This window comes from Pocillopora verrucosa, chromosome 7 (genome assembly GCF_036669915.1).
Source record: "Pocillopora verrucosa isolate sample1 chromosome 7, ASM3666991v2, whole genome shotgun sequence".
Lineage (NCBI taxonomy): Eukaryota > Metazoa > Cnidaria > Anthozoa > Scleractinia > Pocilloporidae > Pocillopora > Pocillopora verrucosa.
The window spans coordinates 8,041,636-8,065,716 of NC_089318.1; the positions used below are offsets into that span (position 1 = coordinate 8,041,636).

Genomic DNA, 24,081 nt, shown 5'->3' on the forward strand with positions numbered 1-24,081 from the left:
GTAATGATTATTGAAATCCCTCGCCGCTGTTGAGGCTCTCTGATTCGCTCTGGTATTCTCCGCAACAGCTGTTTCATTCCCTGTCTCCTGAGAGTTTTTCACCATGTTGAAGATTTTTATCACAAAGTACATGACTATAAAAATCAAGACAAAAGTGGCAACACTGAGAAACTCGGAAGTCATGACTGGAGTACGAGTTGCAGTGGCTGCGTTTTTCGGAAGCCATGCGACGTCACGCCACGGTTCAATGCCCAGATCGTATAGCCTTCCGATCAAGTAAATGTGCACACGTTGAGATGGGATTTCGTTTGTTCTAGACTGATGGCCAGATGGCCACGCCATGAGCCAATGCCCAAGTACAATTCAAAATATGAATGTATGACTTCTGGAATTTAAAAGAAAAAAACGACGCTAAGCTTTGTTTTAAAACTTCCGGTGTTCTTTTGTTTTTTCCGCGTCATTTCCTTGCTCTGTTTCCTGTTGTTTCGCCTAAAAACCCCTATGGCAAATTGTTTAGAAAAAGGAATATTATTCATAGGGATTGTAGTTCAATGACGGGAAGGCGGAACAAGTGATCAGATGATCGCGATATATGCACAATGGACTTGAAAGTTTCTTTAACCAATCAACCACCGCCAGCTGAGACAAAGGTTGCGATGGGGTAACTAGGTATATCTTAGGGCAGTCTGATCGGATTTTTATCCCGCAAACTCACAATCAGAAATGCGATGACATAAAATCTGAGAATATTTAGCAAGAAATATTATGACACAGCCAAGATATTTGAGGACAGAAGGGAAGGAGTCAAGGTACATTTCTGTGTCAAGGAATTCAGGCGCGTTTAAAGCTACAAGGATTCACTCGGCAATTGTCAAAGGCACACAAACCTCACTTCCCTGTGAGGGACAGAATCTGAGTAAGTTTGAACACAATGGCCGCGATGGGCCTATAGTGGTTTATGCTGAAGAAGCCGTGTACAACTACAATAAGTTTGGACGCTATAAAGTTATTATGGCACTCAAACCGGTCGACCGACCAGTTGTTCGTTGCAAAGGAATCTACAAAACACAACAAAGAGGTGCTAATGAGTAACAAATCCTCGCACGTCCCTGTTAAACAAGCACCGAACTTTAAGGGAACACGAACAGATGGAAGATTTCTCGATAGCAAAGCGGCTGCGCAACTTCGAGAACGAAGGACACATCTGAAACCTACTTCTCAAACTCATTAATAATTCATTCTGAGAAAGCAAAGGAAATTACAACCGTGAAAGAGATTTGGATATCAGACATAGTTTGAAGCTACACTGGTTTGCAGATTTAATGAATGTAACCGAAGAAGTTACAATTCATAGACCCAACGTTTCGACACTCCTGTCTAGTGCCTTCATCAGGGGTGATCTAAACGCTGCAACAAGAGGTCCTTTTATATGATCACTAATTAGCGGCCTTTTTTCTGACGAGGTGTAAATAGGCGTCAGGAAGCAGACCGCCATCGTCACGATTTAAAGGAGCGTGGGCGGAGTTAATGTGCCAAGCCTCCAAACAAAGGCGCTGGTGGTAACGCCGATTAGTAGTGATAATTTTAGAATTATCCCACCCAATTGTATGGTTGGTTAGGCAAGTATGCTCCGATAAAGCTGAATTTTCCTTTTTGCAAAGAAAAACCGCTTTTTGGTGCTCTTTTAACCGTGTACCAAACTGGCGTTTGGTCTGTCCGATGTATTCGTTATCACAGTCATTGCAAGGAATAGAATAAATGGCGTCGGTTCGTTGTTCTTTCGTGACAGGATCCTTAGGTTTGGCGAAAATATGCCCCAAAGTCTGAAAAGGTTTTTGAGCAACTTTAACGTTGTGGCTATTCAAAATTCTCTTGATGGGTTCAGTAACACCCTGTATGTAAGGAATAACAGCAAAACCAGTCGCTGGTTCCCTTTCATCAAGAGCGTTACTATTTGTAACTGGTTTTTGGCAGTTACGGAGAAAAGTTTTTGTATAGCCATTTGCCTTTAGGACATTGGAAACATATTTCCTCTCCTCAGCCTTCGAATCGAGTGATGATGGTAGACAATCAGCCCTCCTAAGTAAAGTTTTGGCTACAGACTTTTTATGGCAAATAGGATGGTGAGAATCGAAAGCGAGGTATTTGTCGGTGTGGGTGGGTTTACGATAGACACTTGTCTCTAAATTACCCTGAACCCCTCTAGACACATTTAAATCAAGAAAGGGCAAATGTCTATCCTTTTCACGTTCAAGGGTGAATTGGATCGACGGCTCTACTGAATTCAAATGCGACAAGAGGCGCTCCGCTTCATTTCCGGATACCGCAGAAATAACATCATCGACATATCGTTTCCAGAAAAAGGGTTTAACCGGTGAAGTGGCTAAGGCCCTTTGTTCCACGTCTTCCATTACCATGTTAGCAATGACAGCAGAAACAGGCGAACCCATAGCTGTACCAAAAACTTGTTGATAGTATGTGCCGTTATATGTAAATTGCGTGGTTTTGAGGCAAAAAGACAGCAGATGAATAATATCCTCCACAGGCAAAGAAGTTCTTTGTCCTAGGGAAGCATCTTCTCTGAGTCTTTCCTCCGCAACCTTAACGGCAAGATCAACTGGGATTTTAGTGAAGAGCGAAACAACGTCGAAAGATACTAATTCTTCACAAGCGTCAAGAGTTTTATCTCTTATGAAATCCGTAAATTCGCAGGAATTTTTGACAGTGTAATCAGTATTCCCAACAACAGGCGACAAAATTCTCGCAAGATAACCAGAAATTGCATAAGTCGGAGAATTAACAAAAGAGACAATGGGTCTCAAAGGAATTCCCGGTTTATGAATTTTAGGTAAGCCATAAAAACGTGGACATAAGCCGTCACTACTGTATAACATTTTGTACGTAGAGTCACTAATTCTGCCAGCTTTTTTCAAATCAAGCAACATTTTGTTTAACTTTCTTTGAGTTTTACTGGTTGGATCAGAGTTTAAGACAGCATACGTACTCTTGTCATTGAGCAGAGACAAAGCTTTGTCGTGATATTGCTGTTTGTCCATAACCACAACACAATTACCCTTGTCAGCAGATAATACGAGCCTGTCCGGATCCTTTTTGAGAGTTATAAGCGCATTGAAAACATCCTTTTGAATGTTTTTGGGAGGAGGTTTAGCACGCCTGAGTACGCTACTTACTTCTGCTCTTACCAAATGCCTACGATCGTCGTCGAGTTGAGAGATACTCTCCTCAACAGCGGCGACAATTTCGGCGGTCGGTATTTTGCGAGGAGCAATAGCAAACTTTAGACCCTTCTCTAAACCACTCCGTTGCAGCGCGGATAATTCCTTGGAGGAAAGGTTCATGACCCATTTATCTTTCAGAGATGAGCCTGAATTAACAGGAGACCTCTTACTGAGCAAGTGACGGAGTTTTCTGTCATGTTTCTCTCTCTGTTTGGTAAACGTCTGCAGTTCTTTCGAAATGCAAAACTCCTCGACCCAGGAAGTTTCGGAGTTGTTAATCAAAGCAGAGAGTTCACTGAGTGAACGAGAGAATAACGTACGTAACCGCAGTATGGAACTGTGACATTCATCTATTCGTAGCTTGAGAAAAGAAAAACCAGTACGGACCATGAGCTTGTATCCTTTAGCACTCCGTAAAGGAGGCCGAAATCTCAAACTCGATGGAAGCACATGGTTCTCTTTGCAACGGTGATTGAAATACAAATGACAGCGATACTTAGCAATGCGGACTCTGATGTTAGTGAGCCGAAAGATATCTCTGAAAGAAAGATTATCTCTGAAAGATAAATGGGTCATGAACCTTTCCTCCAAGGAATTATCCGCGCTGGAACGGAGTGGTTTAGAGAAGGGTCTAAAGTTTGCTATTGCTCCTCGCAAAATACCGACCGCCGAAATTGTCGCCGCTGTTGAGGAGAGTATCTCTCAACTCGACGACGATCGTAGGCATTTGGTAAGAGCAGAAGTAAGTAGCGTACTCAGGCGTGCTAAACCTCCTCCCAAAAACATTCAAAAGGATGTTTTCAATGCGCTTATAACTCTCAAAAAGGATCCGGACAGGCTCGTATTATCTGCTGACAAGGGTAATTGTGTTGTGGTTATGGACAAACAGCAATATCACGACAAAGCTTTGTCTCTGCTCAATGACAAGAGTACGTATGCTGTCTTAAACTCTGATCCAACCAGTAAAACTCAAAGAAAGTTAAACAAAATGTTGCTTGATTTGAAAAAAGCTGGCAGAATTAGTGACTCTACGTACAAAATGTTATACAGTAGTGACGGCTTATGTCCACGTTTTTATGGCTTACCTAAAATTCATAAACCGGGAATTCCTTTGAGACCCATTGTCTCTTTTGTTAATTCTCCGACTTATGCAATTTCTGGTTATCTTGCGAGAATTTTGTCGCCTGTTGTTGGGAATACTGATTACACTGTCAAAAATTCCTGCGAATTTACGGATTTCATAAGAGATAAAACTCTTGACGCTTGTGAAGAATTAGTATCTTTCGACGTTGTTTCGCTCTTCACTAAAATCCCAGTTGATCTTGCCGTTAAGGTTGCGGAGGAAAGACTCAGAGAAGATGCTTCCCTAGGACAAAGAACTTCTTTGCCTGTGGAGGATATTATTCATCTGCTGTCTTTTTGCCTCAAAACCACGCAATTTACATATAACGGCACATACTATCAACAAGTTTTTGGTACAGCTATGGGTTCGCCTGTTTCTGCTGTCATTGCTAACATGGTAATGGAAGACGTGGAACAAAGGGCCTTAGCCACTTCACCGGTTAAACCCTTTTTCTGGAAACGATATGTCGATGATGTTATTTCTGCGGTATCCGGAAATGAAGCGGAGCGCCTCTTGTCGCATTTGAATTCAGTAGAGCCGTCGATCCAATTCACCCTTGAACGTGAAAAGGATAGACATTTGCCCTTTCTTGATTTAAATGTGTCTAGAGGGGTTCAGGGTAATTTAGAGACAAGTGTCTATCGTAAACCCACCCACACCGACAAATACCTCGCTTTCGATTCTCACCATCCTATTTGCCATAAAAAGTCTGTAGCCAAAACTTTACTTAGGAGGGCTGATTGTCTACCATCATCACTCGATTCGAAGGCTGAGGAGAGGAAATATGTTTCCAATGTCCTAAAGGCAAATGGCTATACAAAAACTTTTCTCCGTAACTGCCAAAAACCAGTTACAAATAGTAACGCTCTTGATGAAAGGGAACCAGCGACTGGTTTTGCTGTTATTCCTTACATACAGGGTGTTACTGAACCCATCAAGAGAATTTTGAATAGCCACAACGTTAAAGTTGCTCAAAAACCTTTTCAGACTTTGGGGCATATTTTCGCCAAACCTAAGGATCCTGTCACGAAAGAACAACGAACCGACGCCATTTATTCTATTCCTTGCAATGACTGTGATAACGAATACATCGGACAGACCAAACGCCAGTTTGGTACACGGTTAAAAGAGCACCAAAAAGCGGTTTTTCTTTGCAAAAAGGAAAATTCAGCTTTATCGGAGCATACTTGCCTAACCAACCATACAATTGGGTGGGATAATTCTAAAATTATCACTACTAATCGGCGTTACCACCAGCGCCTTTGTTTGGAGGCTTGGCACATTAACTCCGCCCACGCTCCTTTAAATCGTGACGATGGCGGTCTGCTTCCTGACGCCTATTTACACCTCGTCAGAAAAAAGGCCGCTAATTAGTGATCATATAAAAGGACCTCTTGTTGCAGCGTTTAGATCACCCCTGATGAAGGCACTAGACAGGAGTGTCGAAACGTTGGGTCTATGAATTGTAACTTCTTCGGTTACATTCATTAAATCTGCAAACCAGTGTAGCTTCAAACTATGTCTGATTGTCCACCTGGTTGCCGTGTGAACTTTAATATATTTAGATTTGGATATGTGATCTTATTATCATAAAATTTGGTGAACTTTTGCTTTTGAGAAGCTATATCGAACATTCGAAAGGGTGTTTCATCCGATATCCAAACACCTTGAAATCAAAAAAAGGATAAAATTTCCCCCCCCACCCCGCCCGGCCCATACTACATTATGCATTCAGTTCTTGGGAAGAGAAAACAATGACAAAAACAATACATTGCCATTGAGAAAACAGATTTGTTTTACAGTAGCATGGGGCTGTGCGGAAATTTTACCTCTTTTGGTAAAATTTCCGCACAAAATAAATTTTACCTCTTTTTGGTAAAATTTCCGCACAGCCCCAAACAACATTATGCATTCAGTTCTTGGGTAGAGAAAACAATGACAAAATAATACATCGCCATTGGGAAAACAGATTTGTCTTACAATAGCATGGGGCTGTGCGGAAATTTTACCATTTGATATATTACTTAGCAGTCGAACCTGGACTCGTTCGAAGAACTAATCGAATGCTACACAGCTCGCAGAGCGATCTATGATGATCTCATGGGAACAGGACACGTTGAAGTATTAGACAAAAAACGACAACTTGTACAAGCAAAGAAAGGAAGAGAGGTTAAAACATTTGGCGCGCGCAGTTTAGCAACCTTGATACGAACTGAGATAAATACATCCACAGGTTTAAGAGACCACGCGGCAGATTTAGGGGAGGCAAGTAAGGAAACAAAATAGTTTTTAAAACTACCAAAGATTCGAGTATCTGCAGTGTCCGAATTATCCGAGAAAGTCTCGCGAAGAAAGCTAGATAGAAAGCACTTGCTTGTCCCAAGAGAAAAAGTAGGGGGTATTTCGTTGAAAGCGCGCAACGCGAACTTAGAGAATGTCACTTTTAAGTTACCGGAGCTCTAGTACCCAGTGGCTTACATTGAATATTTTCATGAGTGAAAAACAAAATCTCTGATTCTTCCTTTACTGGTGATAAAGCTCGCAAATCTTAACACGCCTGTAGATTATCTTTTCCGTAAATCCTCTTACCGACAGAGCAGGGGGGTTTTATTAAGAATCATAAATGATTTGCCTGTCGTTCGCCAGTTGTCTTCATTTAGGCATTTTATAGGGACCTTCAGTCAGGACGGCAACGCCAAGGAAGAATCCGAGTAAAAAATGAATTTCTGCCTTAAATTAGAATTTCAAAACTTTACCCTAGAGAGAATTATGGGTAGTTTTCAGGTTAAGGTTCCTTTACTCTTGATTTAAAGGAAATCTGAGAATACGTCACTGTAAGCACGAAGCATTGCGGGTTTGATCACAGGCAGCCCAAGCTCCAGCTGTGAGATGATCATCGATCATCTTGCGAAATAAGAGTCATGGCGAAATTATAAGAGTTTGTATGGAAATATTTACGACCGCTCTTAGGAATATAAGAGAAAAGGGCTTTTCTTTACGTAGTACACCTAGAAATGAATAAATCGCTAAAATGGGTTCTTTTCAACATAGTAAATGGTCAGATAGCAAGTGATGCACCGTTGAAGTAAGGTGAGGTATTTTTATTGAGAATTTGACCGTATTTATATAACTAAGAGCGGTCGTAAATATTCCCATACAAAACTTTTATAATTTTGCCATTTTTTGCATGCTCACATCCGTCATCAATAAAAAAGTTGTACCTACAAAACCGAAATACATTTACGTACATTAGATGGCGCCGCTTCAAAAGTAGGATAACATCCGTCTCTTCTTATCTTTCCTTCATTGGAAGGAACAAACTGAATTTCATTTAAGCTTTTGTAACGGACATTCGGAATTCATATTTTTCACATAACGGTTGGAATCCTGTTCGAGGCTGGGGAGTTAATTGATAGCCCTTCGGCTAACTCAGAGGATGTCGGAATTTAATCTTCAGAGAGGATTGCTTGATAGAAATCATTATGTCCAGTGTCGGCTAAAATACCAGTTAATTCGTCGAATTTAGTCAATGTTTGGTAGGTCTAGGTGGAGTTAAAAACGTTAAACCGACTTTGCCGTTTATGAATTTCTTTCAGTTTTTATCGCACATATCAGAATTCGCTTCCGCCAAGTCATTTATCACATCATTTATAGCTGAACGAGGTTTGAAGCAGTTTTTAAAACCGATAATCCAAGCCAGAACGATCTCCGTAGTCTATGTCAAGGCAAATTAATGGAAGTGAATCAGTTGTTTTCATAGACAGCACTTACTTCAACCTGTAGCCTTCAGTGCCCAGCTAAGGAAATAATTTTAACCGTCTCTTTTCGTCCTTTGAGTGTTTTGCAACACACGTTACACGTCAGTCATATCAGGCAGCCAACAAAATGTGGCGTCTATTTCTGTTCGACTGTCGGTTCCGTAGTCATTCTCTTCCCCAGGCCCGCTGAACGGCCAAACGTAAGCGCCAGTGGAAAAGGTCCTTTAAGTGTTATCAATTACCTTGTCCGCTTGTCGTAGGCTGATTTACGTAGGATTTATTTTACACCAAGCGCAGGACAATCTTTTATTTGTGGAGCGTTATTCTAATGTAGGCACCGAGCACCTTTTCACGACAATTCACTTGGGGTGGAAACTGTGAGAATCTACCCAACATGAACATGGAAATATTCTCCACAGTTAGATATAAATTAATGAACAACCGGTAAGCGTATGAGCCAAGTGAGGAAAACGAATGAACTCGCTCCAAGGTCAACTGGAGAAGAAGCAAGGAAGTAAATGAATTTATTTGTTTTCATGTTAATTGTCCCTCAGTAATTTGTTAGGGGAGGAAGCTTTCTCTTCTATTCTCCTATAGACCTCTCTCAGCCTCCAGGACATTTTCGAGTGAGCAGAGACAAGCCTGGGGCGAGCTAGAGGAAGCACGTGAGGGTGCCGAGCCTAAGATTGATGCTTTTGGACGATTTAAGTTTTCAACTCTGACAACTCGCTTTTCAACGGTCAAGTCTACGAAATACTTTAATTGAAGTAGACCTTGACGCGGAAGCTAAACAGTGCGCGCAACAAAGAAAGTGTGATTTTATTACACTTATTATTTTAAAAAATATTACATCACAACATGGATTAAAAAAAAAGTTGCCTCTACATGCTTTTGTCAAGAGCCTTGATGCCTTTCTTACCTAAACTTCGAAAATATTTTCATCAAATACTAAGTAGGCGGCCAAGAAATAGATGACAATGATGTGAGACCAAAATAGCTCGCCACACGTGTCTTTAGGATCTATCAGACATTAGCATCATAATTGCGATGCAAACAAGCATTAGTAGTTGACAAAAAAAACAAACAAAAAAAATACAAACGAGTATGGAGCGTAATTAACGTCAAAAATAAATGTTTAATTATGATATCCACAATTTCAGTGATGACATTGAGATATGCAATTGTGCTACTCCAATGTGACGTCTTCATATGCTGTTTGGTCCTTGTGTTATGACATTATGCTATCACATTTGACTATTTTGCTTTTGCAATGTGCTGATTTGTCACTGTACCTTGGCGTTCGGCTATTATACGTTGCTATTTTTGCCATTGCATTCTAGTATAACTCAATTTCGACATTAGGAATAGCAGTTTTGCTGTTGTGATTTGTCATTTTCATAGCGTGCGTTTCATTATGGTGTTTTGTCAAGGTAACATGCAGTTCGGCATGACACTCAGAAACGAGTTTCGGACAAGATAAATTATTTCCCGCCAAAATTATAATTATGTTAATTTGTTTCCGTGTACTGGAAAATTTACGAAATTTATTTCAGCCTTACACGTGACTACAAATCAATATGGCTCCAGTCTCTGGTCGTCCGCCTGAACTGACTAAATGAGTTTTAGACTTTTTCATCGCCGGAATATCGCTGAACGACCCCGCTGAACAAGAAAGGCTGCCTTCCCCTCACTACATAAGTAACCATTTCTTGTTTGACACATCGGTGTTTTCACTCGCATGATATTTCATTGCTCCGCTTTGAGACACGCGGTTAACAATAGCCTCGAGCAAGGAATTAAGATTTAACCCATTAGCTTTTACTATTTTTATCATCCAATCACAGGTCGGAGCCATTCCTGTAGTTAGTCGCTTGTGCCGGAGAGTAATGTGAACACATTACTATACTAAAATGGTTTGTTAGTCGTTTTAGTTCTCAGCGGCAGAATTTCGTCAAAATTGGTGTTTTTTGCCGTACGTGGTAGGTAATTTTACAACATGTTTTAACCAAGAGTTTCATTCAACTACATAAATTATATCTAACCCAAGGTAACTTTCTGGACTGGAATGTCAGAAATGGTATGGTACTGTGTGTTAACTAACTTTGTAGGTATAATTTTCAATAGTTTGTCTGAGTATGTCAGGGTAGCTGAGTGAGGCTGTTAAGTTACAATGTTTTACCTTTTTTTATCTTCAACGAGGTCATAACATGAAGCAATTTTGTCTTCATTCTTTAACTCCCAAGATCTGTTTGCTAATTCTCCCCTCTAGTTTCTAGATGTTTCCTTGTACCTTTGTTACAGGAATTTGTTGTTAGATCAAGATAACGACTTACTCTTTTATTGGATATTGTATAAATAATTTAGGGAGAAGTTACATGTAAATCACATCTGGGGGTTTAAGGGTTAAACAGCGTGATGTGATTCACTGCTACCTAAATTTCACTGAAGTTCAAAATATCCAGGACTTTAGCATTCTCTACAAATTTATTCAAACTGCAGCTTACTAATTCTGCAGAGCAGTTGCAATATGCAACTCTAATGCTTATTTCACAATTTTGACAAGTACTAGTTAATCTTTCATTTACTCAGACTGAAGGGAAAAGGAAATTGTTCATTAACTTGAAAGGTGCTTGATAAAGAAACCTCGAGACTTTACCTTACCCAGACTATTTTTTCCACAAGCTTGGTGTAACCAACATGCCAGCAGTAAATTTTAGATGAGTTTAATTTCCTGATGACTGGACTGAACTCTTCTATCTACATGCCATTTCCAGTGGTTTCTAAGTAAAGTATTATGAACATAATACAACAAGAATGGAATGACTAATTACAAGATTGGAAATAACATAGGAAATACAAATAACAAGAATTATGTATAACATAGGTAATACTAATATTTATGGGAAACATGGGTCACTCGACAAAAGAGCAATTTAGTTGAGGATTTTGGAATATAATTATGGCTGGGATAACAAGGTACTGGCAAGTACCTTTTAACTTAAGCTCACACTTTTTTTATTTGCATGATCTGCACGAAAGTCAAACTTACATATATTTGGCTAGCTGTGCGGACTGGGGCTAGGGGGGGATTGGTTTCTACACCTGGTGTCTTCTCTTGATTTTCTGAGCTGGAGGAAAATGTCTTGTATGAAAGTTGTGCTCAATGGAACAACACCTCCCTTGATCTTATCCAGTTGTTATTGTTAGGTCCAAAGAAGTGAATTTATCTCACATTTGTGTGAATAAAGATATGTAATTGTTAATTTGCTGGGCAGAGTTTATCAAGCAGTGAAGATGATGACATTGCCTGAAAACAAAAACCAAAAGAAAATCAGAAGAGGAAGAAGAAAGGAAAAAAAATTATTGACTCAGATAATGTTTTAGGGTGAACACTAACAGTTTCAAAAGGAACAGATGTTGAGACTAGACAAACTATTACACCTCTGTTTTTGTTTTAATGGTGCACTGTGCTGTACAGTGTCCTTGTCAGTTCCAAATGCAATTTGCTTTTTTACGAAAACATGATGTAAAAAGATTCACATAATGACATGTACAACATCACAATGATGTCCTGACCCTAGTTCTTAATTAATCTTACATCTCTGTTAGATTCTGATGAAGATCCTCTTCCTCCAAAAATCAGGTATGTGATTTGTTTTTTCAATTTTGTTCCATTTTATACAGTTGTAATTAACCTATGACCCTAATAACACCACTGAATCAAGAGTCAAGAGTCAAGGAAATGATCACCAACTATAAAAGCTTTTGATTATTAAACAAATTCTCCTTGTCAGCACCTTGGAAAATGCATAGAGAACACTCTGTATGGAGAATATGGTCTCTGATGTCAGGTTGTATTCAGAACTTGGTTCTCTAATCACTCATCTCTGTTTCAGAAAAGCCACATCAGTAAAGAAGGAGGACAGTTCAAAAGCTAATAAAAGTAGAAGAGCAATCAGGTTGGACTCAGGTAAGGAAATTATGTCTACTTATTGAGGGTACCCTATACTTTTTACATGAAAGGTGATGTGGAGACTTTATCTTCACGGGAATTGTTATATCATCTTTTTTGTATAATTATGTATATTTTTAATTTTTATAGGATTAACAGTTTTATTAACAGGTTAGAAAGAGTGAAAATATGAATTTGGTTTAATTTTTTTTCTTTGGTTTTATTTATTTTCAAAATGTGATCGTCTTGAATTTCATGTGAATGTGAAAACATCTTGGATACTTTTCATGATGAATAAGATGGCCAAATATTTTTATGTGACTGAGTTTGACACAAGGGTTTTAGCAGACTCTGCTTATTGATGGAGTGGGAGGGCTGGATAGGGAAATATTTGGTGTGAGGTGAACTTGTGGTACAGTAAGATGATGTCAGTTTTTTAACATTGCATGTGACCTTTAACATTGCTTATGTGTTAGCTTGCCACAGAAAACAAATCCATCTGCTTCATTCAGGGTTCAGCACACTTACTGTTTGACCACTATGCCTCGAATAGAATTTGAATATTATAGCACTTGAGTTATATTTTGATGTGGTTTCTACAGATGAGGAAGAGGTTGTAGCTTCTAAAGAGGTCCAGCAAGTTAAAGAGAGGTATCATCCATCATTCTCTTTCATTATATTTGACATTTCCGTACCAAACCATGGTGTTTGTTTAGGACATAAGATATTGCTGTAGAGAATCATCTGGCTTCTTCTAAAATTATCCAGCTAAATTGTTTGTCTGTTTGTTTGTTTTTTCCTTTCTTCCATCAAGCATTGAGAATGTTAAACCTGCTCTGCTCATATGCTAATACACTTAACCCTTTGACTATGAAGAGTGACTAGCATCTAATTTCTCTTTACAATATTCCCCCTGAATCAAACATTAATATGCATTTATCGCTTTTTTTCATTGAAAGTAGGTTATTTAAATGGTCTTCTTTCACAGGAGCTTCTTTTTGGTGAAAGATGATTTATAAAAATTTACTGCGGATTGTGTTTGCTTTTCTTGTTTCTCTAAAATTTTAACAATTGGATAGGCATTTGTTACACACAGGTGTCAAGGTGAAGGTCACAAGAATAAAGGAAATGATCACCAACTAAGCTCTTGATTGTTAATCAAATTCTCTTTGTCAGTACCCTAGGAAATGTATAGAGAACAGTATGGAGAATATGCATACTGAGTTTTAGGTGTTAAGGGTGAAAAATGAAAAACAAACAAACAAACAACAGCAACATAATAAAGACAGTGTCACACAGTCATCAAGGGTGAATTTAACACAGTGTTGTTGTGTTACTAAAATATTTAACACATTGAGTGTTATTCTTGCTTCAGTCCAATCAAACCTAAAGAGAAAAAAGCAACTTCTGCACTTGATTTCTTTGGTTCTACTCCAGTTGAAAGGGAATCCAGGGAAACATTTGCTAATAAAAGAAAACAGGTGAATTACTAACCACACTTTTTCCACCCAGAATTTTTTTTGTTAAGAAAAAATCAGCCATCCTGCATATTTTAAACAGTACTTCATGCATCATGCATTTAACAAGGAAAACTTTAAAACTCACCATACCTTACCTTTCTATAAAATTCATGCATCACATATTAATTTTGGGCTTAATCATGCTTCCCTTGTAAACCCTCTGCCAATCTCTTATACTAACAGTAGTTATATCAGGATGTACTACAGTTAACACATACCATGCCACAAAATTAATGGGTGATGACCAGTGTTTGAGTCATGCATTATGTAATCATATTCAAGAAACTTTGTGGATGGGGAGAGGAGATGCTGAAGAATAGTTTTGGTAAAAACAATACCATGGGCCCCCTTAAAGGGATAAGTCCTTTTGCTCCTAAGATATTTAAATCAACTGTCTTTACTGTCTGTCACACTAGTGTTATGAAAATATCTTTGAGAACATGTTGTTCAAGCAATAAATATCCTCTTGTGTGAGGACTTTCTTTCTTCTGATATTATATTGCTGCCTGACTGTGAATTGGTATTGTTAGGAGAAATTAGAAAATTGATCACTCTTGAGAGTGCAAATTTTAAGCTTGACCCAGAGCTCAACCCACTTAATGATCATCCCTTAGTTCCTTGTAGAACAATCAAGAATTTTTTATCCTTTTTCATTTCCCACAGAGATCTGACAAGTCTGAAGAAAATGAAGACTCCAAAGTGAATAGAAAAGAAGAGTATAAAAATGGGAGAGAAAAAGAAGGAAGAGAAAATGGGAATGTCAACCATCAAACAACAGAGCAACCATCAAAGAAAAGAAAGGAAGACTTCTCAGAATCAAAGTCTGAGGTTAAAAAAGAAGAAGAAAAAGGTTTGTAAGCCTTTTGATTACCATGTATACTTTATTGTTACAGAATCAATCATTACTATTAATCCTTAATTGAACCTGCTACCATGATACTAGAGTGGATTGGATCTGATATGATAGCATGTGTATGGTATGTTGTTTAGGCAACTTGTCACTAAGCACTTGAATAAGGTACTTGTAGATGAACTAGTAACATTTTGGCTCTGTAGAAGATCCAAAAGCTCACTCAAATTTTGTTGTATCCTACTATGACAGTAGATGGTTTTTACTCAGATGCACATTACTAACAAAACATTACTTACAATACTAACACTACTCAAAATACTACCATTACTGTACCTAGAATTTGTACAAAAACAGTAACAATAGTGACAAAACTTTTAGGTACATTCTTGGTGATTTTAACTTTGACAATCTGGGAAGATGTTACCACTTCATCTCCATTTTTCAAAGCAGCAGTGTCTTTTACTATCAACATTTCTTTTGGAACAACTCTTGCCTCAACTGGACAACTCTTAGCTGTTGGAATGTTTGATATACATGTAATATTTTTTCACTTCAAATTTTATCCATGGACTTTTCAGGAAGTACTAAAGACAACTCCTGCTAGCAAACTGGCTGTCAAAGCTGCCACAGTTCCAGAAACTCCAGTTAGAAACTCAAAACCAAGTACAAAGAAAACTGTTACTTCGAAAAAGGATACAAAGATGGTGGTAAGGAAACTCCAACCCAAGGAACACCAAAGGTGTCAAAATCAGAGGAAGTGGTTGAGGTTCCACCCTTGTTGGAAAAGAAAGAATCTGGCTGTAGTTTTATGGCGAGAGATGGTCCTGGGGTACTTGGTTCAAAAAAATACCCTCAGGTAGGTTTCAAAGACCAAGATCTGATTGTTAATTCTCCCCTTCAGCTGCTACACATTTTTCTGTAAACTCATAATGAGAATTTGTAGTTAGTTCATTGTAACAACTACGTGTACTTGATAAGTTTTAGTGTTCTCATTACCTGTTTGCTGGATAATCTATGGATATTCTAGGGAGAAGTTACATGTTAATTTCTCATGGTAGTTAAATTATTATTATCTCTCAAAAGCTCTTTGTGGTTTGGTTTCCATCCTTTCAAATTTTAATGAGAGATGCAAGACAAAGGAAAATGAAGATTATTAGAATTAAAGCTTGTTTGGAAAATCTGCAGATACAGTTTACAGGAAAAAATTGTAAAATGCATGCTTTGATTAACCCTGTTACTCCCAAGATCTCAGTAGTACTTCTCCTTACTGTCTGCTATACAATTCTTGTAATGTTAGTTTGGAGAATTTGGTCTTGGATCAACTAATAATCCCCTGGTTGATATTTGCATTTATTCTCATCACTTGTCTGCATGATATTGTATTTACATTGTAAGGAGAAGTTCTGTCTTGGTCACTCATGGGAGTTCAAGGGTTAAACAAAAAAAATGTATTTTATCCTTTTACTATCAGTTGATGATCAAATGTTGGTTCAATGTCAGTATCTGAGAAACTGCATACCTACCCCTCCCCTTATACAACATTAACCCTTACTTGTTAGCAGTTGATGGTTGTTGGGTTAGGGGAGGGGTAGGTGGGCAGATGCTGACATTGATCTGAAATGTTTATGGTGTATCTACAGAGTTTTTTAATTTTTTGTCATTTATAACTTTTCAGTTTGGACAGTATTAAGAGGCCCTCAAGGGAAGAATGAATTATTTGTCTGCTCATCTTGAATTATGCATGCACTTGATAATTTAATTTTTAGGAAGTAGAAAACTGTTTGGATGGACTGACATTTGTTATTATGGGAATCTTGGAAAGTATTGAGAGAGAGGATGCAGCAGATTTGATTCAAAGATATGGTGGAAAAGTTACCCACTCAGTGAGTAAGAAAAAGAGTTACATCATCATGGGATGGGATCCTGGGGAGAGTAAACTTTCCAAGGTACATTGTAATGTACAGCTCAAAAGAGGATAAAAAAAGGACTGTGAACATAAACATAGCTGCACCTTTTTCCCTAATTTTTATAACAAATCTAGGTGCGGCTTACAGCTAAAACACCTGGGAAACTTGCCACAAATTTGCATAAATTAACACAATTCATTGACAATTTGTAAGTCTGTAGAGCAAACTAACAAGAACTAAAAAATTTACTTGGTAGAAATTTATCATTTTATTTTTGTTGTTGACTTCTAAAAGAGTTTTTTTTTCCATGAACGTAAACTTATATTTCTTGCTGTGGAGTTCATTAAATGTTTCTTTGCTAAGAAACCTTTTTAACTGGTTTAAGGTCATCTTTCCTTCCGTGAATAGCTAAACATTACTTGGCAAGAAACTTATGGTTTCTTTGTTGTTGTTGTTGTTGTTGCTGTTGCTTGTTTTTTTTTTACTTTGGTGCTTTGTCACAACTGAGTGAAAGATCTGTGTCATCTCCAACAACACAAACACCACCATCATCGCCTGCACTGAAAGCTGTGTTTCAAACCTTTCCAACAATTAGCACAAGAGTATGACTTCACTGAAAATTTAATTCACACTTCAGCTGTATGCCTTAAATTATTTCCTCACCAGTAAGCATCCTACATGTATTGTGCAATGATTACACTAAGTGAATATAATTTCTCATGTGTGCATCCAGGTACTGTACATGACTTTGTATTAAAATTACTGATAACATAAAAATACATGCATATGTATGTGATATACATGTACCAGTAAAATGTCATAGGAGCCATAGGCTAGTGTGCAACTGATAACATAATTTGTTCATCCTCATTTGCCTTCTTCCATCTACTTAATTTATGGTGTCACTCAGATTGTCTGTCTGTCTGTCTGTCTGTCTGTCTGTCTGCTCTTTTGTGTTCATTCTTCCAATTACTGTCTTTCTATCTGTCACTTATTCTCCTTGTTCTCCTCTGTCCAGTCACCCACCTGTCAGTTTTACCACTACTCTAAATTCCACCTCTAGGTTCATCTGTTGGATCATTTTACTGTACTTTCACCTGTAGACTTGTTTTTGTTACTTAAATTGAGTTACAAGAAAGTAAAGTTTTTTTGTTTTTTGTTGCTTTATTTTTTTAATCTACATAAGATTTTGACAGTAAAGGTAATTTTTTGTGTGTGTTTGCAGGAGAAGCAAATCTGTTATGGGTAGACAAATATCAACCTCATGTAGTGAAGCAGATTATTGGTCAGCAGGGTGATAAGAGCAAAATGAGAAAGCTGATGAACTGGCTGAGAGACTGGGAAAAGAATAGAAAGAAACCAGCGTCTAAATGTGAGTACACGTGTATTTGATTGTCAAGATGCCTTTCCCTCAAATACATGTACATGTAACTTCTCTTCAGGCAAGTATGCAAACAGTTCAGGAAAACTGACGCAGAAAGCAGATGAAAAAGTTTGGGTTGTAACCAGATAGAGGAACCATTCTAGTGGGGGAATAGCAATTCTCCTAGTAACCTGATGCTACTGAAATTATTTTAAGCTTTGGCAAGATTAGTCCTCTGGCTCTTGTGCTGACTTTACCTTTGACCCTTTAACTCCCATAAGTGACCAAGAGAGGATTTCTCCTTACAATATCAATATCAATACAATATCGAGCAGGCAAGTTATGAGAATGAAAAAAAAAAACATTAATTAGGGGATTATTAGTTGATACAATACCAAATTATCCAAATCATAAGAATTTGATGGCAGACAGTAAGAAGTACTAGGGAGCTATGTGGAGTAAAAGGGTTCAGTACATGAACCTAACCTTAATCTACAGATATTTTACAGAAGACCTTAAATTGAGTTGTGATGCAAATGTTGTCTAGCTGTAGGCTGAATACCTTTCACACTGAATCCAGATTGTTTCTTAATTCCCACATTCAGAGATACATTTTTTTAAAGAGCTGTAACTTATGAACTTTGATGAATTTATTTCACTCGACAGTCACTTATACATGTAGTTAGTATGTTAGTAATGGAATCACAATTGTAAGCATTTTTATTTTGTGCAGCTTCCTTTTTCAACAAAGACCAAGATGGGTCGTCCTTTAAGGCAGCTCTTCTGTCCGGTTCCACAGAAGTTGGTAAAACCACATCAGCGACACTGGTTTGTGAAGAGCTTGGTTTTACGTACATTGAAATGAATGCCAGTGACAAACGGAGCAAAAAGACCTTGAAAGAACACATTTCTCAGTCACTGAACAATGAAACTATGGATGGCCTTCTGACAGGTTGTCAAATTTCTGTAAGATTTGGAATGACTTTGATATTATTAAAGATGCTTCATTCATTCTCCTGTCTTACTGGACTGATTTTCCACTGTGGTCAATTTATTATTATCAACTGAGTTGGTAACGTAAATTGACCACCGAGCACTTCATCTATACATTGCTACCTATGCCTGATTTATAAGTTAACATGAAATTCAATTATTAATGATTATCAATATATGCATTACTGGTACCTGGAAAAGCTCGCCTTTCAGTTGGTACTTGAAATCATTAAAATTTACCTGACTTTTCTTTGCCAACGATGATAAGAACTGCCAGGGTTATTTGGCACGTTAGTGAGATCTTTAAAATATTGTGCAAATTGCTAAGCTAAGGAAGGTTTTGTGGTAAATTCAGGACGTTATGAGACTATATCACATGATGAGAAGCTTATACTTTTTACAGTTGATTGACCGAAAATGCAATAGGCTTTGGTACTGAATAAGTAATGAATTGCCTTTTGTACTTTTAAAGCAGCGACAACAGATCAAATAAAATATGAAAGTTCGGCGATGTAATATCAAAGTGCTTTTTACATCAATCTGTTTTTTTTTTGCTTCTTTTGCATTGTTGTTATTATTATTAATATTATCATTATTATTATTATTGTTTTGAACATCAACGCCATTTCAGTATTATATTTCAACACAGCTCACATTAAAGTGTTGGGATGTCATCTCCGTGCCAGTTTGGATCGTTATGGATGGGAATATTTAATTTTTTGACAAAATATAACCTAAATGAGAGCTTTAATTCACCGCACCACCTTTCTCGAAGCGCGCGAAACTTATTCCTTTTCTTTTCTCAAATTCTATACCTCCCCCACCACGGGCGGCCCAAGCTCACGTCTCGAGAAAGAGCCAACGATTAATTCATGAACGCGTCACGCGTTGTGTGACTCGGTGTTAAGTCACTAAAGGAACCGTTGAAAATTTTGAACACGTTATAAGGAATAGTATGGGGAACGAAATATGGTCGATTACCAACGATAAATATTTCGAAATATGAATATTTTATACGTAAAATCAGTAACACTTACTCATATCCTGTGTCTGTTGTAGTTTCCGGCGTTTTCTGCTGTTTTAAGCTTGCTTTACCATCACTGTTATTCCTGTCAAGAATAAGAGTGATGGTAAAGCAAGCCTAAAACGGAAGAGTATCAGTATAGCTACAAAATAGAATGATGGATCACGAAATAAACAATGATACACGATTTTCAGTTTCGAGTTCGTTGAGCTCATATTCAGCTTCTTCAATACTGCTGGTGTTACCAAGAGCACCGTTTTGCTACACACTTGCGGGGCAAATCACATTTTCACAGGAGTTAAGGTGAGGACAGAATAAGTTAATAGCGACCTAAAGCGGTGAATGAGATAAACGGGTATTGACTAAAGATACAAATAGAAATAATTTGAGACATGAGACACGAGAATGAAAGAAATGTCGATCTTATTTACTCGTCACGAACGCAGGATCGAATCTTAGACCGTCGGATTTTACGATTTGAAGTTCTCACATATTGCTATAGATTTCTCGTTGCCATGGCATACAGTGGATACATAAAGGATCATCCAGCATACTGCCTAAATCATAAATGTCGAAAGTTTCATGTCTTAAAATACATAATTATAGAAAGGAAATTTCAAGCTCTTTCGTGACAGGAAAAAATCATTTTAAACCAACGACCAAAAAAAAAAACCCTATCCGTCAGCGACAGATTAAATATTAATGCAGACATGTAAGTAAACATACCAGACCTTGAGGTGGCTTATTTATCTTCGCATGAGGGATTTACGAAGCTGCGGCATTTACGAAGCTGCGGCATTTCTGATTCAAGTATCAAGTGCGTCACATGTCTGTAGGAACTATTCAATTATTTATGGCCTCGCTTACTGCATCCAAACTCAGCAGACAATTCTGGAACTCAAAGAGACAGAGAGCTAGAGCCTCAGATTTCTCCTCCAACTTAAAGACAACTGGTTCAATAACAATTTATTCATAAAATTCCTGCCAGATACACTGAGGGTTTCTGCACTCAAAGATGCATGGAGTACATAGATTTAATAAATTTTGAATGTCTTCCTCAGATATTTCTTTAAGAAGAGTACTTATGGTATTCGATTTAATTCTTTATAGCACGCGAAACGATTTAAGTATGCTTTTCTCTAGATACAACGAGAAGTCAAGTATTTTTCTTGGAAAAGAACTTTATTGGAGTTAAATTTATTGCTAGTTCTCTTCAGGTGAGGAAAGCTAATGAAGAAATATGTAGCACATTATAATCGAAAGACATGAAAATTGGAAAAAAATATACATAAAGAATACATATTATTGATGTGATTTCTTTAGCTTAGTATATCTCCCTTCGGAGATGAATATGTGCAACTTGTTATTACAAAGTATACGTAGATATCAACGCAGAAAAATTAGTGTTCATTGAGAGCAGAGAAAGTTATCGCTTATAGCGAGGTATCTTGAACACTAAATTTTCTTTACGTGTGAGAGAAAGCCAATGAATGAAAACAACTGAGGGATGGATGCCCATTTCAACTTGTTTGGGAGTCGACTACATACGCACAAACCCATCTTGATTTTGTAAATCAGCATCGTTTTCATATTAGGAAGGAACAGATTTTATTATTCAAAAACTGATTGTATCGGAATGAGATCCAGAGCGCCACTAAATTTCACCGGACACTTACGCTTTTGACTGAAAAAATATTTAGTGCAGAATTGGCGGGAGTTGTTTGCAGAAAAAAAAAGTTCACCGTTATTATTTTTTAAGAATAAAACAAATAAAAAAACAAGCACAATAACTAAGAAGAACAGCAATTTTGATCACGAAACTGGGAATTAGACGAGGTTAGATCTTTTAAACTCGTGAATATGTAACCTTCATTTTTTTTATCAAAATTGTTGTAAAGCAAAGTATTATTCTTAATATTTTCAGGCATGTAGAATTAACAAATGACATCGTTTGGAGAACAGAGAGATTCAGAGGATGACAATTTAACAGGTACAAAGCAATTTTCATTCTGCAACTGATTAGAGCTGTAGAGCTAATGCTATTTACCATGAAAGATCGTAATCTTAATTTTCTTGCGGCTGACAACAATTAAGTTTAATTTCAGTCGAATTTTCTTGGGTTATTGTTGTCAGACGTAAAAATATTTCCCTTGCGTACAATTATAAATTTCATTGGTTTCTCTCATTTGCCTCGTGGTTAAATAGTTTGCGCGCGATGCAATTTCCTAAAGCCTTAAACTCCTAGAAGTGATATAACGTGTAACTTATCCCTGTAATATCAATACATTATCCAGCAAACAGGTAATAAGAATACTCAAAGTTTTATCAGGTAGAATTCGTTATCTTTGAACTAACACCAAATCTCCGAACCTAATTTGAAAGGAAACATGTAGCAGCTGGAGGGGAGAATTAACAATTCGGTCACGGGAGTTAAAGGTTTAACTGTGCGTGACATTATGCGGCAGAAGCGCGTGATGAGCATGTGACAAAGTTAGATAACGTGCTCTACATAATTATAGCTCTCGTCAATATCAAAACCAGCTATTATCTCCCGAAAACAAACGAAGTTTGAAACAAAGCTCGAGGTTGAAGAAAAATATACAAAATGCCTACGTTTCTTTTGATATCGTAACACTCGCGATACATAGCAATAATAACGGTAATATGGTTGTCGGTGAGATACCAGAATTTTTTCATTTTCCAAAACGTGACATCTCCACCGCACGCTGTAAGCGTACCATTTATATCTTCATATATAAAGGCATGAATGTCGTCATGATAACCGGATTTATAAACATGACAGTTTTACTTTCCATGTAGGCTGGTTTTTTTAATTGTTTTTTTTTTCATCTAAAGCTGAATTCAATTCTTTTTAAAGGAAATAGTTTTTGTAATGAGAAATTGTTGTATTACAATTTCCGAAATTGAAGTGGTTTTCCGGCGGGCTGACTTTCGGTGCAGTGGATCTCTGTATTCGATGCTCCTATATAAAAATTGTATTGGATTCGAATTTTCAATCAATATCTTTTGAACAAAAAGGATGATACATGTCCACTACGTATCTACAAGGTGGTTAGTAGTATCATTTCTCACTGGTTATCTGTCAGAGTTCGGTTTTAGTAGATATACCTTTTCGCGCAATGACGTACTAAATGGGCACAATGTTTGAGTGTTTACATCGTGCGCTGGAAGATAAAACTGTGAGCTCAGTAAATGCTGATATTGAAGCAGAATCCTGTTCTGTAGGGCAAGACCATCTCAGCAGCTCCACGAGAATTTCCAAAATTTCCCAATCACTACTATATTGCAGAAGATTCTCTTTTGATCAGCGATTCGTTCACAAATAAGTTTAAAGTTCTCTTTTGCCTTGCGATATCGAAATGTTTTTTTTTTGTTTCATTTCGCTTTCAGTCTACTTCCTCCGCCAAGTGCTCATTTGGCTTGGCAGTGAATTTATTCGATGGCCTACAAGATTAAGCTATGCAGAAGCCTGCGTGTTGCGCTTGGCTTTCAATTTGATGTAGATAAAGTTTCTTTAAACAAGAGTTTTTATGAAAAGGTAGTTCCCAGTGCCATCTGCTCCAGTCCCTCGGAATAATCTCGTATTCAGTGCCTTTTTTGAATTCCAAATGAAAAATTCGGGCCCTTCCCCAAAATAATTCGGTAAAGGGCCAGCTACTTCCAGTTATTCAAAATTTCCTGGCTCCTTCAAAAAAAAAAAAATGAATGGAATATTTTATTTACTAGAACTTATGAATTTGTTAAAGAACCTTTGTCCAGCAATTTTCGATAGCTTTGAGGGAAATTTTACAAATGCACTTTGTAGAAGAACAGAGATCTTACACTCGCTGCCACGGGTCGATAAACGTGTTTCGTTACTCAATAGGCTCGCGGGGTGTTGGTAGAATTCGTGACGGTTACGTAGATCTTCGAAGGTGTTTCGGGCTTGAATAAGTTTTGCGAATTCTCCCAACCCCACGCGCGAGAAAATGAAGAAATGAGAGAGAGTCTTTTATTGCATAACATTTTATCTGTGTTTATCCATGCCTACCGGTTACAATTAGGTTGTTTATTGCAACTCACGCATTTTGATAAGGGACAGCCTTGAACGACGTTTCATTAGAAAAGACTAAAAAACAAACAAGCAAATAAACAAACGAATGAAAAAAACAAACATGACACAACCCGCTGAACTTGACTGGAGCTGTCACGCAACCACTATAGCGTGATGGAGGAAACTTTGAGATTCTCATTCATTCTCTATGATTAAGTATACAACGTTTTCTTTAGGTTACTTTCATTTGAGTCTCCTCTTTTTTATTTTTAACGATGTAGCGCAGTGCAATCGA

General features: G+C 37.6%; 1 protein-coding gene and 1 long non-coding RNA gene across 3 annotated transcripts; both read left to right on the plus strand.

The window, feature by feature from the left end:
* The first annotated feature begins 765 nt into the window (after positions 1–765).
* Positions 766–15,249, plus strand: LOC136282460 (nucleolar protein 58-like). Its single transcript, XM_066170113.1, has 8 exons — positions 766–1,078; positions 10,043–10,099; positions 11,730–11,763; positions 12,017–12,090; positions 12,675–12,723; positions 13,448–13,553; positions 14,256–14,442; positions 15,024–15,249. Exons 1-8 carry the CDS (start codon positions 766–768, stop codon positions 15,047–15,049), a joined length of 846 nt encoding a protein of 281 aa, XP_066026210.1. The 3' UTR covers positions 15,050–15,249.
* Positions 15,250–15,279: 30 nt separating this feature from the next.
* On the plus strand, positions 15,280–19,198 carry LOC136282112 (uncharacterized). Of its 2 annotated transcripts, XR_010718100.1 has the most exons (4): positions 15,280–15,301; positions 16,212–16,328; positions 17,578–17,724; positions 18,449–19,198. It is a non-coding gene; the product is annotated as an uncharacterized lncRNA (long non-coding RNA). The 2 variants fall into 2 exon arrangements; XR_010718099.1 differs by lacking the exon at positions 15,280–15,301 and having other exon boundaries at positions 15,308–16,328.
* Positions 19,199–24,081: the final 4,883 nt, after the last annotated feature.

Bases quoted from the DNA above. Each gene is read 5' to 3' on its own strand.
- LOC136282460 (XM_066170113.1), top strand. From the start codon at position 766: ATGACACAGCCAAGATATTTGAGGACAGAAGGGAAGGAGTCAAGGTAC. The intron at 10,100-11,729 runs GTAGGTAATTTT...CATCTCTGTTAG, and splicing joins GGTGTTTTTTGCCGTACGTG to ATTCTGATGAAGATCCTCTT. The intron at 12,724-13,447 runs GTATCATCCATC...TTCTTGCTTCAG, and splicing joins GTCCAGCAAGTTAAAGAGAG to TCCAATCAAACCTAAAGAGA.